Source organism: Eumetopias jubatus, unplaced genomic scaffold (genome assembly GCF_037043125.1).
Source record: "Eumetopias jubatus isolate StellerSeaLion01/CBP00866 unplaced genomic scaffold, mEumJub1_p1.0 scaffold_13, whole genome shotgun sequence".
NCBI classification, from domain to species: domain Eukaryota; kingdom Metazoa; phylum Chordata; class Mammalia; order Carnivora; family Otariidae; genus Eumetopias; species Eumetopias jubatus.
In genome coordinates, this window is record NW_028274819.1 from 5,653,973 (window position 1) to 5,668,159 (window position 14,187).

General features: G+C 54.6%; 1 protein-coding gene across 2 annotated transcripts; it reads right to left on the reverse strand.

Annotated features, from left to right (window-relative positions):
- Positions 1 to 751: 751 nt before the first annotated feature.
- On the reverse strand, positions 752 to 13,784 carry SYT12 (synaptotagmin 12). 2 transcript variants are annotated; one of them, XM_088017727.1, is made up of 9 exons: positions 13,751 to 13,784; positions 10,056 to 10,249; positions 9,631 to 9,655; positions 9,422 to 9,459; positions 7,490 to 7,882; positions 4,575 to 4,790; positions 3,811 to 3,931; positions 2,781 to 2,914; positions 752 to 1,402 (listed from the first exon to the last, which is right to left on the reverse strand). In XM_088017727.1, exons 1-9 carry the CDS (start codon positions 13,782 to 13,784, stop codon positions 1,229 to 1,231), a joined length of 1,329 nt encoding a protein of 442 aa, XP_087873853.1. In that variant the 3' UTR covers positions 752 to 1,228. The 2 variants fall into 2 exon arrangements, with proteins under 2 accessions (XP_087873853.1, XP_027974160.1); XM_028118359.2 differs by lacking the exons at positions 9,422 to 9,459; positions 9,631 to 9,655.
- Positions 13,785 to 14,187: the final 403 nt, after the last annotated feature.

Below are 14,187 nucleotides of genomic sequence, written 5' to 3' on the forward strand. Positions count from 1 at the left end.
AGCTAGACACTCCGGAAGCCATAACATGCTTAGCTTCTGCCCCTGCTCATGGCTTCCCTCTCTGCCCTCCAGTCTTCTCCTGAGGGAGGAAGGCTCCCTGCTCCCCTTCCAACCAACCCCTTGCCTGAGAGTCTCAGGATCCACTTCTAGAACTTGACCTAGGACACCGGGTGCCACCTCCTTCCCAGTCTGGCATTCAAACCTCCTCCCCACCCACAGCCCACTGCTCTCAATCCGGATGCCCCTCGACTTCCCCTCACTGTCCCTGCTCAGGCCGCCCCTTTCCTCCAAGGCCCACAAAGGCCTCTCCCACGGACCCCCTGCAGTCTATTCTGCCTGCCCTGCTGCCCACCAGCTACCCCCAGGCTGAGTCATCTTTCTTCCCAATAGGGCCTGGCCTGGAGGTATGGAGCCAATGCCTAATTCAGTTGGGACCGAACACAAGGACCTCTGGGCCTTGCAAGGATTATGGATCAAGGGAGTGGATTTCATAGCGCGTGACTCCAGAGCCAGCGTCCTCCTGCAGGCCTCTGCTTGGCCTGGTCTCCTGGTCACTTCTCCTGCCCAGAGGCTGAGGACAGATTGTGACGGGGAAGTTCATGCCCGCCTTGCTTGGGCTGGCTGCCTGCCTGCGACACTCAGTTCCTCTCCTGCCCCTCAGGGCACGGCTCCCATCTTGTCCCTGCAGCCCCCAGAGCTCTGCCACGGCCACATCCAGCACTGAGCGGATCCCCAGTGCAGGGGGGTCTTGTCTTCCGGCCATCCTAAGGGCCGTGTCCTCTTTATGTCATGTCTGCTGGTGTCTAGCACAGCGTCTGGCCCCCAAGACTCACGCGTTTCCTGTACATGACCCAGCTTAGCCCTGGCCTCCCAGCAGGGGTGGGGCATGGAGAGCCCTGAGAGACTAAGCCCCAACGCCCCAGGCCAAGGGACAGGCCGGTTGGGGATCTCAAAATGGGAGCACGATGGGCCAGTGCCAGGCTGCCTTTCCTGGGTCGTGGCCCAGTTCCAGCTGGCCCTCCATGGGAGAAAACCCTGGGTCCCCAGACACCTGGCCAGGCCCACTCCTCCACTGCAGTCTGGACAGAAGGACCAAGATGGCTCATGGGGGCTCCAGTGGGGGACCCCAGCATTCATGGCTCCCGCTGGACTAGGGAGGGGCTTCGGAGCTGAGCGTGGGCCAGGCCCCGGGCAGCTCGGTGCCCACCCTGGCCCGTTTTGCTGGCTGCTAGTTTCGACGGACGGGGTGCCACATGGACACGGGTCTGCGCAGCGTGGCCAGCATCTGGTTCCAGTGTGTGGTGCCCATGCCGCTGGCCGAAGGCCCAATAATGACATGGCCCACGTTGTCCCCTCGGCCGTCACTGCTGCTCTCAGCCACCGTCACACGGAGAGATAGGTCCTGGGGAGGAAGTGACATGGGTGCTGGGGACCGGCTGCCAGGTCCCAGCGGGGGGCCAGGTGTGGCTCTCTGAATCCTTACCCCTGATCTGCTTAGCCCCCAGGCTTCTGCTGCTGCCTCCCTACACAGAGGTAGTGCTGACTGCCAGGCTCAAATGCTGGCCTCACCGCTTGCCCTGCTATGTGACCTTGGGCAGTGACTTGGGCTCTTCCTACCATCTGTGAAATGGTAATAATATTAGCTCCTACCTGTTCTGGGAACAAAGTAGGTTAAAATGTGTCAAGTGCTCAGAACAGCCTGCGCACGGAGTATTTTAGATGTCTCATTATTCCTAATATAATCCCGTGTTGGGCTCATAGCTGAGGAAGGCAAAGAATGTGCCAGAGATCAAAGTGGTTGAGCTGAAACTGAAACCCAGCCTGACCTCCCTGCCTCCTCCTCCCCCACCTTCCCCCTGGTCCCAGGAGGTCTCCCACTCCTGGAGGCTGGGTAGTAACACTGCGGCCACCCGGGGGAAGAACGGGACAGGTGGACAGTCTGTCCCATGAGGGCGGAGGACAAGGTGACACCCAGCGCCAACCAGAGATGCTGGGACGTCTGCCTGGATGGGGAGCTCTCGGAGGGAGGCAGAGCCCTGGGCTTTCAAATTCAGATGGGGTGTCAGAGCAGGTGCGTTCTGTACAGCCCCATGATTAAGGGGCAGGATTTGGCTCAAGGCACAAAAGGACGTTCTCACTGTCAGGAATGCCCAAGGACGGAAGGAGGTAGTGAGGCGAGGTGGTAAGCTCCCCATCCTCTGAGGCATGCCAGCAGGGCCACTGGTGTGGCACAGGCCATATCCTCTGTAAACCCCCAGGCTTGGTCTGTGGTATATGTGCCGGGGAGGTGGGGGGGGGGGGCGGCGGTCGCCCTGGAGCACGTGACCTTCTGAAAGCCACAGCAGTGTGGGGGGTTCAGCAGGGCCTCTGCAGGTAGCGTCTCCAGAGATTTACGGCCAGAACTGTGGGCGCTTGGGTTAGCCCTGGCTCATCTCCAGGCCTTTGTAGCTCCTACCGGGAACCGTCTCCCCCCAGATCTTGGCTTAGCTCACCCCTCCTGCCAAAGCCTCCCCTGACCGCCAAAGTCTGGCATGCTCCTAGTGGATTAGGACTGTCTGGGGACTTTCTGCCTGTCCCTTGTGAGAACCAAGGAAGCAGCGCCTGTGTCCCCAGCACTCACCATAGAGGGCTGGTACCTAGTGGGTCCTCCATAAATACCTCTCCACTAGAAAGGTGAGGGCTTGAGGCAAATCATCGCCAGGGGGGGAGCCCTGAGATGTGAGGCCGGAGAGCTGGAGTGGCCCCCAGGGCCCCCCATGGCTGAGCCGTGCCCCCCTCACCTGGAGCACGATGGCTGGCACCGAGAAGATCATGGCTTCGTTGAACACCGGGTTGGGGTCGTCCCTCTTCACAGCCGTCTTCTTTTTGCTCATCTTCCGCCCATCCTGAAGCAGGTACACCTTGACGAAGGGGTCTGTGGGCGAGTGAGAGGTGGGGGTCAGGACCAGGGCCACACTCCCTTGGCATAGGCCTGCCCAGCCCTGGTGGCCCGCTGGCTCCACATGCCCCAAACCTTCACTGCCGCCACCATCTCCTGCCGTCCGGCCGTTGGGCCTCTATTTCTTTCCTATTTTACAGATGAGAAAACTGAGGCTCACGCACGAGTCAGGAGAAGAGCGGGGCTTTGGGCTCAGGCAGCCCGTCTCCCGGCCCCCACACGTGCTCCCCACGCATGGCGCTCAGCAGAGTTGGCAGACCCACCACTTCTCATTCTATAATGAGCACAGACGTCAGCCCTGAGTCACCCTGCGCCCGCTCAGTGGAGCCTGACTCTGAAATGACAAGTTGCTCTCGACTTGTCACCCTCCGCCCACTGGGTGTCTTTGCTGTACCCGCCTGGACCCTGGATCCCCCCTGGCTCCCAGCAGGTCGGGCTCCCCCCCAGCCCTCTGTTTTCAGTTCCGTTCTTGCAGGCTGGGGGCATCAGGTCCTGCCCGGTACCCACACCATCCTGGGGGTCCTGGGATCTGGGATGCAGTCCAACTCCTGGGAATCGAGCCTCCACCATGAATTCTAGTTCTGGGGAGCAGGTGTCCACCTTGGTTTCTTCCTAGTGCCCCAGCCTCCTGCTCGCAGACTCCAGTCTGTCCCTCGTGGGTGTTCCCTGCCACCCTCGGCTGCTCTCAACTTTCCCCAGCTAGACTGATTTCCCCACTGTGCACAGCTCCTGAGCTCAGCCGAGACTGGGGGTGGAGGGGCCTGGCACCACGCACCACACCTGCTGATGCTCCCAGGTGTCCCTGGCTTAGCAGCTGGGCCACCGCACCTGGCAGCCCACATGGAAGAGCCAGGGAGCCAGCGGGGCCTTACCTGCTGTGGTCTTGTCATTGGTCCAGAGGAGATTCTTGGCTTTCACCACCACCACCGTGAGGCGCTCAGCCGTCGGGAGGTAGCTGAGGGACAGCAAGATCTCGCCCACAGCGTCCGCAGCCTGGAGGACACGTGAGTGACTTAAGGGGTCGAGGGAAAGGCAGAAGCTTCCTTCTGCACTGGGAAGTTGTTGCTCTTGCCTTTCTACCAGGCACCGGACCGGTGGGATTGAGAAAGGGACCCCAATCCCCCATTCCATGAGGGGTGTGTCATCTCTCCCTCCTACCGGGGTGTGGGTCCTGCCTTGGAAGGAGGGCCAGAGGTGGCCTGTCAAATGTGGCCACCAAACGCAGTTAGGGTCCGTCCTTCCAGTCCAGGGAAAACATTCTGTGTAGTAGCACACAGAGGTCCCACTGGACTGGGACTGGTAGATCGTTTGCTTAAATAGCAGTGATGTTCCCCAAGCATGCCTACACTTATAAAGGTCAACTGCAGCTCGGCCTCTGTCTGGAATAACTCCCCTTAGTGCCAGAGCGCCTCCCAGCAGAAACCTTCTAGAAGTAGAGCTTCTGAAGGTTTGGTGGTTGGAGCAGAAGAGCAGTAAACAGTGATCAGAGCATCTTTGTTTCATGCAGTAAACAGAGTTTCCTCGAACGCGGCTCAGGCCTCTTTCTCTCATTTCCTAAAGATGCCGGGGTTTGGGCTGTTGTGGACAGTGGGGTCCCCCCTCTGCGAGAGGTGTGTGTGACCCTCTCTTCACTGACCTTGTTCTGGTCCTGTAAGTAGAGCCAGCCGCTGAAGGGCTGCAGCGGGAGGTCGAGCACAGAGAGCTTCAGCTCCACCACCCCCGTGCTGACATTCCGCTCATCCTCATCGATGCCAAACACAGAAAACCGCAGGCTCTTCTCCTCCAGGGCGGCAGGGTCCAGGGGGATGGAGAACTTCTCATCGAAGAAGATGGAATAGGCATTCCTCTGGATCTGTAGAGAGAAAGGGACATGGAGGGAGCTCCAACTCTGGGGAGGTGGTGGCAGCCAGGGGCCTATGGTGGGGAGAGAGCACTGGGCAGAGAGTCCAGAGGCCTGGGCTCGAGTCCTGGCTCTGCTGCCCCACAACCTCAATGCGAATTCTGCCTTTGGTGGCTCAGCCCTGAGAACTTCTTTAAAATTATTTATTTATTTATTTATTTTAAGTAGGCTCTATGCCCACCAGGGGGCTTGAACTCACGACCCTGAGATTAAGAGTCGTGTGCTCTGCCGACTGAGCTAGTCAGGCACCCCAGCCCTGGGGATTTAAAAGCCCCCGTCTTCCTCTCCGTGGTGGCCAATCTGGTAGCGTGGCATTTGAAGCTTCCATAATCTGACACCAACTAATTCCCAGCCTCAGTGCCCATGGCTCCACAGAACCCTTGTGATGTCCTGGTTGGGCCGGTTTCCTCTTTCTTGCACGAGTTCAGGTCCAGCTGTGGGCCAGGCGTGCAGTAAGTACAGATAATCATGGAGTTGGGAGCTGCTGATGTCCCAGCCTCCGCAGAGCCTGGCCCAGGATGGTCTGAATGTTGTGGGATGGATGGACGGATGGAGTGACGAGGCGAGGCTGGGCAGACTCTGCTTCCAAGTCCAGTCCTGCCTGGTGGGCGCCTTTGGCCTCCTCCCAGGAAGCCGTGGGCAGGCCCCCTGGGAAGGTGCCCTGGCGGGCACAGCTCCCCCTTCCACTGGGGGCTGCCTTAGTCACTGCCTGGCAATATTTAGAGAGGAGCTCTCATTCCTGGCACCGTGCCTGAAGCTGGGGGGTTGCCCAGCCTGGGGGCAGCCACCTACCTACTGGGAATGACTGGGCTACGATGCTAAGAAGCCTGCCTTCTTGGGAATAAATCCACCAACACCTCTGAGTGCACTGAAGCACGCTCTTTGGTCACTGCCTGGGTTGTGGGAAGGCTCCTCTGCCACCACTCCCTGGGAGTCATGTTCCACATCCAGTTCCCTGCTTGAGGATCTTCAAGGGCTCCTTCCCCTGTGGAATAAAGTCCACCCCGTAATCTTGACCTTGGCATTCAGGCTCTTCATGATCTCCCTTCTCCGGCCAAATGGGCCACTCTGCTGTCCCTTGCCCACAGGGGCTCAGGTTCCCTGACCATCCATTCCCTGTGTGTTGTGCTTTATGAGCACATGGCGGGAGGAAAATGGGAACTCCAGGGCCAAGTCCTGGATCTCCTGCTCACTTGCTGGCGTTGTGTTGGGCAAAGCACTCTCTTGAACCTCCTCATCTGTAAGATGCCCTCGGTCCATCCCACTGGGGCGAATGAGAGAATCACGGATGTATGGGCTCTGTGAACCAGGTTCTCAGCACACATCAGGCTGTGGTGGTCCCTGTCTGCCAATGTCCCTCTTCAAGGAAGGTGTCTGGAACCCCTCAAGATCTTCTAGGCAGTCCAGGCCATTGGCAGCGTGGATCCAGGCTCAACAGTGACACCTCATGGCCCTGAGATACAATCTTTTGAACGCTTACCAGGGACTGGGCTGAGTTCTTTGCATATATTAATACATCCGTTCCTCAACGATTATGGCGCCCATTTGACAGATGGGGAAACCGTGTCACAGAGAGCTTACGTGACTTATCCAAGGTCATGCTGCTAGGAAGTGGGAAACTGCTATTGGAACCCAGAGAGTGAGGTTTTAGCGTCCTGCTCTTCACCACCCACTGGACTGCTTCTCTTGGGCCCCACATGTACTGGGCCGTGGTCACCCGTTGACCATCCAGGAGTAAGGAGGGCTGGGCGTCTCCCATCGCCCTCCCCACCCTGCTCTCCACCCCAGGAACTGGCCTCTATTGGTTGAGCAACAGGCTCCTTTGGCCTCTGGCTTCCGGTGGGATCAGAAAGTAGGGGTCACTCAAGGGAAACCAGAGGTCAGAGGGAGCTCGGAGGGCTTATTCCCTAGGTCCTTCTCTGCAGTAATGCTGTGGTCTGACCATGTCCTGTCCCTTGACCGAAGGACACAGCGCCTATCAGGGTGGCCCCTCCACACGCCTGCCTCTCTCCTTTTGGGTCCAGGAGCCCCCCCTTCCCCTTATCCCTCAGACAATGGTCCACTCCATCTCTCACATCACCCTACACCCACCCATGCCACTGTTTGTTTTTCTTAAGATTTATTTATTTATTTTAGAGAGCGGGGGCAGGGGAAGAGAGAGAGGGGGGAGGAGGAGCAGAGGGAGAGGGAGAGACAGAATCTCAAGCAGACTGCCCACTGAGTGAGGAGCGCGACATGGGCTCGATCCCACGACCCCAAGATCATGACCTGAACCCAAATCAAAAGTCGGATGCTTAACCGACTCAGCCACCCAGGCCCCCCTCGCCCACACCACTGTTAACAGTTCTGTTATTAAGCTCTCCCCAAATTAGCCAACTTGAACATGTCATCCCTTTCCTGCCAGGACCCTAAGCTGACCCAGGGGACAGGTGTGGAAATGGACAATTACCACACACTGGGCTCATGTGGTAGCTTTGCCGAGAACTGCGCATGGTGTGAGTCCTCAGGTTAGTGGCACCTTCAGCTCTGGGATTAGCATCCAAAGCTGCCCTGCGGCACCCTCCTCACATCCGGCCTGGCCCTGCAGACCCGCCTGCCTGGGGAGGACTCCCGGGAGCCCAGAGCACACCGCTGCCCCGGCCCCCACTTACCCGGGAGATGCCCACGATCTGCTCATCGGGCAGCAGGCTGACGCGCATGAAGCAGGACTCGAAGCCGGCTTCTTCCCGCTCCAGGAGGTCCTTGCCCTGCAGCACCGCCACGTGGAGGGTGTGGGAGGCCGCATCGTAGTCCATGCTCACCTCCACCTGGCCCAGCGTGAAGTCCTGCCCGAAGGTGTTGCTCACGGAGGAGATGGAGTTCAGGGAGTCCGCCGACTGGGACTTGCGGAGGGTCCCGTAGGGGGCCAGGTCCAGCTCCCGGCCCATCAGCTCCAGGGGCCCCAGCTCACTGATGCTCTCAAAGGTGTCCTCAATGCTGAGGCTGCCTTTGCGACTGGGTGGTCCCTGAGTGCTGGCCCGCTGGGCATTCCAAGCAGGCACTCTCTGGGGGTGAGAAAAAGGAACACGGGAGCATCACAATGCAATAGGCATGGTCTTGTGAGCCCGGTTCATTCGAGGCACCTCTAGTTCTCCTTTTGCAGAAATAACGCATGCCTTAGTCAGGAAGGTCCTTGTTTTCTTGTTTGTTTTTTTGAAGGCTTTATTTATTTATCTTGGGGGGGAGAAGGAGCGGGGGGGGAGAGAGAGAGAGAGAGAGAAGAGTACAAGCAAGGGGAGGAGCAGAGGGAGAGAACATCCAAGCAGACTCCCACTGAGCGTGGAGCCCAGTGTGGGCCTCGATCTCACAACCCATGGGATCAGGACCTGGGCCAAAACCAAGAGTCCAATGCTCAACTGACTGAGCCACCCAGGCGCCCCAGGAAGGTCCTTGTTTAGTGCTATTTTGTGTCTCTCGGTTTTCTTTCCCTAACCACGAGGGAAGAAAGCTTTTTCTCAAAATGTTTAGTGATGTGGACTGAGTTCCATACATAAAGATGTTCACTGCAGTGATGTTTATAAAAAGGGAAAGTAGCAATCTAAGGCTTCAGTGAAAGGGGAATGGGTAAGAATCCTAGAGTAGAGCTATTCAACAGACGATCGAGCAGCCTCAAAGGATGTTTACCAAAACATTTACAAAAGGAGAAGTCTTCCATGTTGGATAACACTTGCCCTAATATTCAAAATTTTCTTTTCCCTAAACTGACCCTGGGATTTGAGAAAACAAAAGCCTTTGTACCGGGCGCCTGGGTGGCTCAGATGGCTAAGCATCTGCCTTCGGCTCAGGTCACGATCCCAGACTCCTGGGATCGAGTCCCACATCGGGCTCCCTGCTCCTTGGGAGCCTGCTTCTCCCTCTGCCCCCCTCTCCCTCTCTCTCTCTCTCTCTCTCTGTGTGTGTCTCATGAATGAATAAATAAAAATCTTTTAAAAAAAAAAAGCCTTTGTACCATTAAGCATCTCCCATGCTGCTGCATAGTCTTCATTACCATAATTTTTAATGGGCCCCCAATCTGTCATTGAATAGATAGCTGTAATTTACTTTACTATCCCCCTACTGTTGTACATTTATGTTGTTTCTTATTTTTCACAAGTATAAATAATGCAGGATCAAATAGCTTTCTTAAAATCCTAGCTCAGAGGACCTGGTCCTTTTGAAAGTTGTTGACACATGTTGCCAAAATGCTCTTTGGAAAAGTTGTGCCAATGTACTGTCCCCCTCCACAGAATGGGAGATAGTCCCCTCACACCCCAAACAAATGAGCATGTGGGGTCCCTATCCAATAACAGATTCTGGCTGTGCTCTCTGGAACTCTACATGATGTTAGAAAAATTCTCTGCCAAGTGTCTAATGATGAAACATTCAGCAATATATTTCAAGAGCCCTAAAAATGTTTGTACGCCCTGACACAGTAGCCTACACCTGGGCATCCACTCAAAGTACATAATCCCAAATGAAGACAAAGTTTTACATATAAAACATTCACTGCATTATTTATAATGGCACTTAGTAAATCATGGCACGTACATAAAAAGGAATCCAACACAGCCATTAAAATGATGTTTATGGGGCCCCTGGGTGGCTCAGTCGGTTAAGCATCCGATTCTTGGTTTCAGCTCACATCATGATCTCAGGGTCATGCAGAGTCTACTTAAGACTCTCTCTCCCTCTGCCCCTCCCCCCTGCTTTCTCTCTCTCTCTCTCTAAAGTAAATGAATAAATCTTTAAACAAATGATGTTTTATGATGGGGGCTCAACAATATGGGAAAATGCTTTAGCTGTGAGTTAAAAAGAGCAGGGTATAAAATTCTATGTAGAATTGACACCCGTCGTAAAAAAAACTATGCACGGAAAAAAAGACTGGCAGGTGGATTAAAAGTACTGGAAAGAAAGAAATCAAAATGTTAGTAGTTAAAATACAATTCACAGTTATTTGCCTCTGGGTGGTGGCACGTGGGGAGAGGTTTTTCTTATTTGTATTTTCCTGTTTTTTTCACAGGATGGTTTTTAAAATTGAAAACATTCATTCCCTCACCAAGTATCCCGATTTTGCAGCACTGGGCTATGGTGGAGACACGGAGGGGGACAAGGGTCCCTGTTCACAGGAGGAAGTTAGCCAGGAGAGAACAAGGGAATGGGGAGGGAGGGGAGGCCATCTTGAGAGAGCGGAAACCTCACCTTCTGCTTGGCCTCTGCGTAGGTCTCCCCGTACTTCTGCTGAAGGTACCTGTAGTCGTAGTTTGGGAACGGGGAGGGGCTGGGGAAGCTCCCTGATGTCCAGAGCTTCCACAGGCTCACCGCTGCAATTCCCAGCAGTGCCAGGGCCCCAGCAGTGTAGACACCCACCTCCCAGCCAGGGGGGCTCTTGATGACTGCAAGGCAAGGGCAGCCTCTCATTAGTAGGCTCTGGGGTCTCCCAGTGGTTATAGACTCCCACCCAAGGAGCAGGTAGTTCAGCACTGACTTCTTTATTCACTGAACAAATATTTCCTGAGTGGCTACTATGTGCCAGGCTCCATGCTAGGTGCTAGGGGATCCAGGGTTGAATAAGACATATGTACTCTGTGATTTCTGCTTCTATCCCCTTTTTTACAAAAGCATGCATTTCTACCGGAATAGAATGGTGGTGGGGACACTTGGCTAGATCAGATGAAGAGTTGTGAACAATGGTTAAACATTCCCTAGGCTTTGAACAAATGCTTCCCATTTTTGAGTTCTCTGACCTTATAGCCTTCCAAAGACCTCTTACTTCCAGATGATCAAAGCAGCCTTTTGAGGTCTGGGGGGAGAGGGAAGGGGTTTGGGGAGAAAAAGAAATGACCCCGTTTTTGCCTCAACCTTATCTAGAACAGCCCAATGTCCATCAACTGATAGATGGATAAATAAAATGGAGTCCATCTATACAATGGAATATAATTTGGCAACATAAATGTACTGGTACATGTTGTAACGTAGATGAGCCTTGAAAACATTATGCTAAGTGAAAGAAGCTAGTCACAAAAAAAAAACAACACACGTTGTACGATTCTATTTATATGAAACGTTTAGAATAGGCAAATCCATACAGACGTAAAGTTGATTAGTGATTGTCTGGGGGGATAAGGGGGCAATGCAGAATACAGGGCTGCTCTGGAGGATGATGAATGTATTCTTAAAGTTAAAAGTGTTGATGGGTACAAAATAGGTTAAATCCACTGAATTGTATTCCTTAAGCGGGTAAATTGTATGGTATGTGAATTTTATCTCAATAAAGCCACTACCAAAAAAAAAAAAAAAAAGTCTCAGCCAGAAGTGAGAGGTAGCTTTTTGGCAGTGCCAGGCTTGGGCACATAATCCAGATGCTCAAATGCTCTCTCTCCACTGATAAGTAAAGAACTTTCCCTATCTGAGCCTCACTGTCCCCAGACATAGTAATTAACCGCCCCCTCACCTGTGTTGGGTGAGCTCTCACCTAGCAGAAGTGACCTTCTGTTGGCAAATATAATTCTCTAGACCATTCTCAGTGCTGCCTCTATACTCAGTTCAAATGAGGAAACTGAGGTGCACAAAGGATAAAGAACTTGCTCAAGGTCACAGAGCCAGGAAGGGGTGGTCCTGGGATTCCAACTTGGGCAGCCAGACTTCAGAGCAAGCAGAAGTCACCTCTGCCCCACCCAGCCTCGACCCAGCACAGTTCCGAAGTAGCAGGGTGGAAAGAGGTGAGAGGGCACTTCAGGGGTGGAGATGTATCACTGCAACATCTGTTGAACACCTACTGTATGCGAGCACCCTGGTGAGGGAGTCAGCCCCAGGGCCAGTCCCTGTCCTTAAGTAGCTCACAGTCTAGGGATGAGGTGAATAGGCAAATAAACAGATAAAACAGAGTGATGAGAACAGTCCAGGAGGGCTTCCTGGAGGAGAGACATCTAAGCTGAGATACGAAGGAAGAGCAAGAAATGTGCCAGGCCAAGGCTCCAGGGACTGGGAGTTTCAGGCAAGAAGAGGAGAGGGTGTAAAAAGCCTGGAGTGTTCAGACTGTCCAGTGGGAGAGAAGGAGTGGGGCATTTGGGGCTGGGGAGCTCCTTGCCACCCCTTCCCTGAAGCCAGGCTGCAAAGGGATCACACAGCAGTGGCAGCCCCTCTGGCAGTGGGAGACCTCAGCCTGCCCCTGCTCTCTTGAGCCCAGCCACCTCTAGCCAGAATCCATAACACTATCACATTCGGGAGCGGGGCAGGGCCCAGCCTGTAGCCCTGGCATTTATCCAGCACTCAGCATCCTATGAGCTCCCTACCTCCACCTGCTAGAGGAGGACAGCTGAGGCTGCGAGAGGCTAGAGAGCATGCCCAGCCATCAGCCCAAGGCCACGGGGTAAGAAATGCAGAGCCTGGCTGCCACCTTGACACCGTGAGCTTGAGCCTCCCCATCCAGAGAATGGACATGACCACACCCCACCCCACCCCCAAGCAGACGGTCCCGCCCTGGGGAATTTATCTTGCGGGGGCAAAAATCCCAGGAAGTTTCATATCTGGTGTGAGTCATCGAGGCTGTATTTATAACATCAGAAATCTGCAAACAGCCTGACGGGGTCACTGGGGCCAGGTCGTGCTGACTTGGGAGGCAAATATCACTGGACTTTGAGAATTGAGGTCATTAGGATGTCACTGTGGCAAAGCAGGAAGACGTTTTCGGGCATTGTCAAAAGAGAAAAAAAATGAATCCACGACATGGTCCAACCACACAGTTTTGACGTAAAAATCACACAGCCTATGGACAAGGGCTGGGTGGGACCAGAGACAGATGAGAGGAGCAAGAAATCAGGATGGAGGGGCTGTGAGCAAACTCTGTGCTCTCCTGATCTCTGTTGACAGAATGTAATTTGTGGGCTAACCGAAACCACAAGAGTGATATACAGAGGACCCCAGGCAAGCCCTGCTGAGCCAGGAAAGTCCTGGGAGTCTGGTGAATAAGGGATGGCCTGGGAATGGGCCTGGTAAACTGGAGAGTGAGGTGCACATGTGGGGGCTCCGGCCGGGATGCGACTCGGTGGGCTCTCAGCAGGGCCTGGGTGGTTCCCAGGGGCAGGCAAGCGGGTGGGCACTGAGGTCTGAGGTCCCCGCAGACGATGGGCAAGAGCCAGGCTCCCCTGAGAGTTAGGATCCCAGGGGGGCTGAGGGACTGAAGCCAGCTTCCTGGTTGGCAGCAAAGGGGGGCAGAAGAGGAAAAGCCCCAGGAAGGTGACGCAAAATGATGCCTATTAATGCAAATTTATTTATCCATTTTATTGACTGCCAGCCTCGGGTGGTATGGGAAGAATTCCTAAGGGAAGCCAGGTCTTCGCTGGGACCAGAAATGAGGAGGAGGAGGCAGTGGAGTGGCAGGTAATAAAAGCTTCCTTGACTGTCAACTATTCGCCAGGCCCTGGTCCAGCACTTCATTGTAGATTAACCACTGAGACCCCAGAAGCCGAGGGACTGAGGAGATATTCGCTGCCTGCCAGTCTGGCACTAGATCTACCCCTGGGGCCTCCACACCAGTCTCGAGGGCTTAGCCAGGCAGAGGCAGGGAAGGATTCTGGGCAAAGGGAAGGGCACGGGCAAAGGCCTGAGTTGGCACTTTATGTAAGTTTGGTCACTGAATCTTCCCAGCAGTCCTTGAGGGAAGCCTCACTGCCCCCATTTTGCAGATGAGTCAGTGGAGGCCCAGAGAGGTGTCATCACTTGTCCAAGCCATGCCAGTTCCTAGCCCCATGTCCCCAAGACTGTGGGACCTTGGGCAAGTCCCTCTCCTTACTGGTAAAATAGGGCCATTGCTGGCATCCCACTGATCCCCCCCCCCCCCCGCCCAGGCCTGGTGGGAGGGCCATGTGAGATGACAGGCTTCTGCTGGGACTCACCGCTCAGGTGGTATTCAGCCACATCCATGGCCATGATCCCCACTGAAGCAGCTGGACCTGGAAGGGGAAAGAGAGTCAGCATGGGCGCCTGGGTGGCTCAGTTGGTTAAGCGACTGTCTTCGGCTCAGGTCATGATCCCAGAGTCCCGGGATCGAGCCCCACATCAGGCTCCCTGCTCAGCAGGGAGTCTGCTTCTCCCTCTGACCCTACCCCCTCTTGGGCTCTCCCTTTCTCACTCTCTCTCTCTCTAAAATATATAAATAAAATCTTAAAAAAAAAAAAAACGAAAGAAAGAGTCAGCAGAGGGGGCTTTGGAGGGCCACCAACCGCAACCCTATGCCTTGACCTTCCTGATGCCCATGGGCCTTCCGGAGCCCACATTCACTTGTGAGGAGAGCTCAGCCCAAGGTAGGTGGCTTTTAAATGGCATTTTTTTT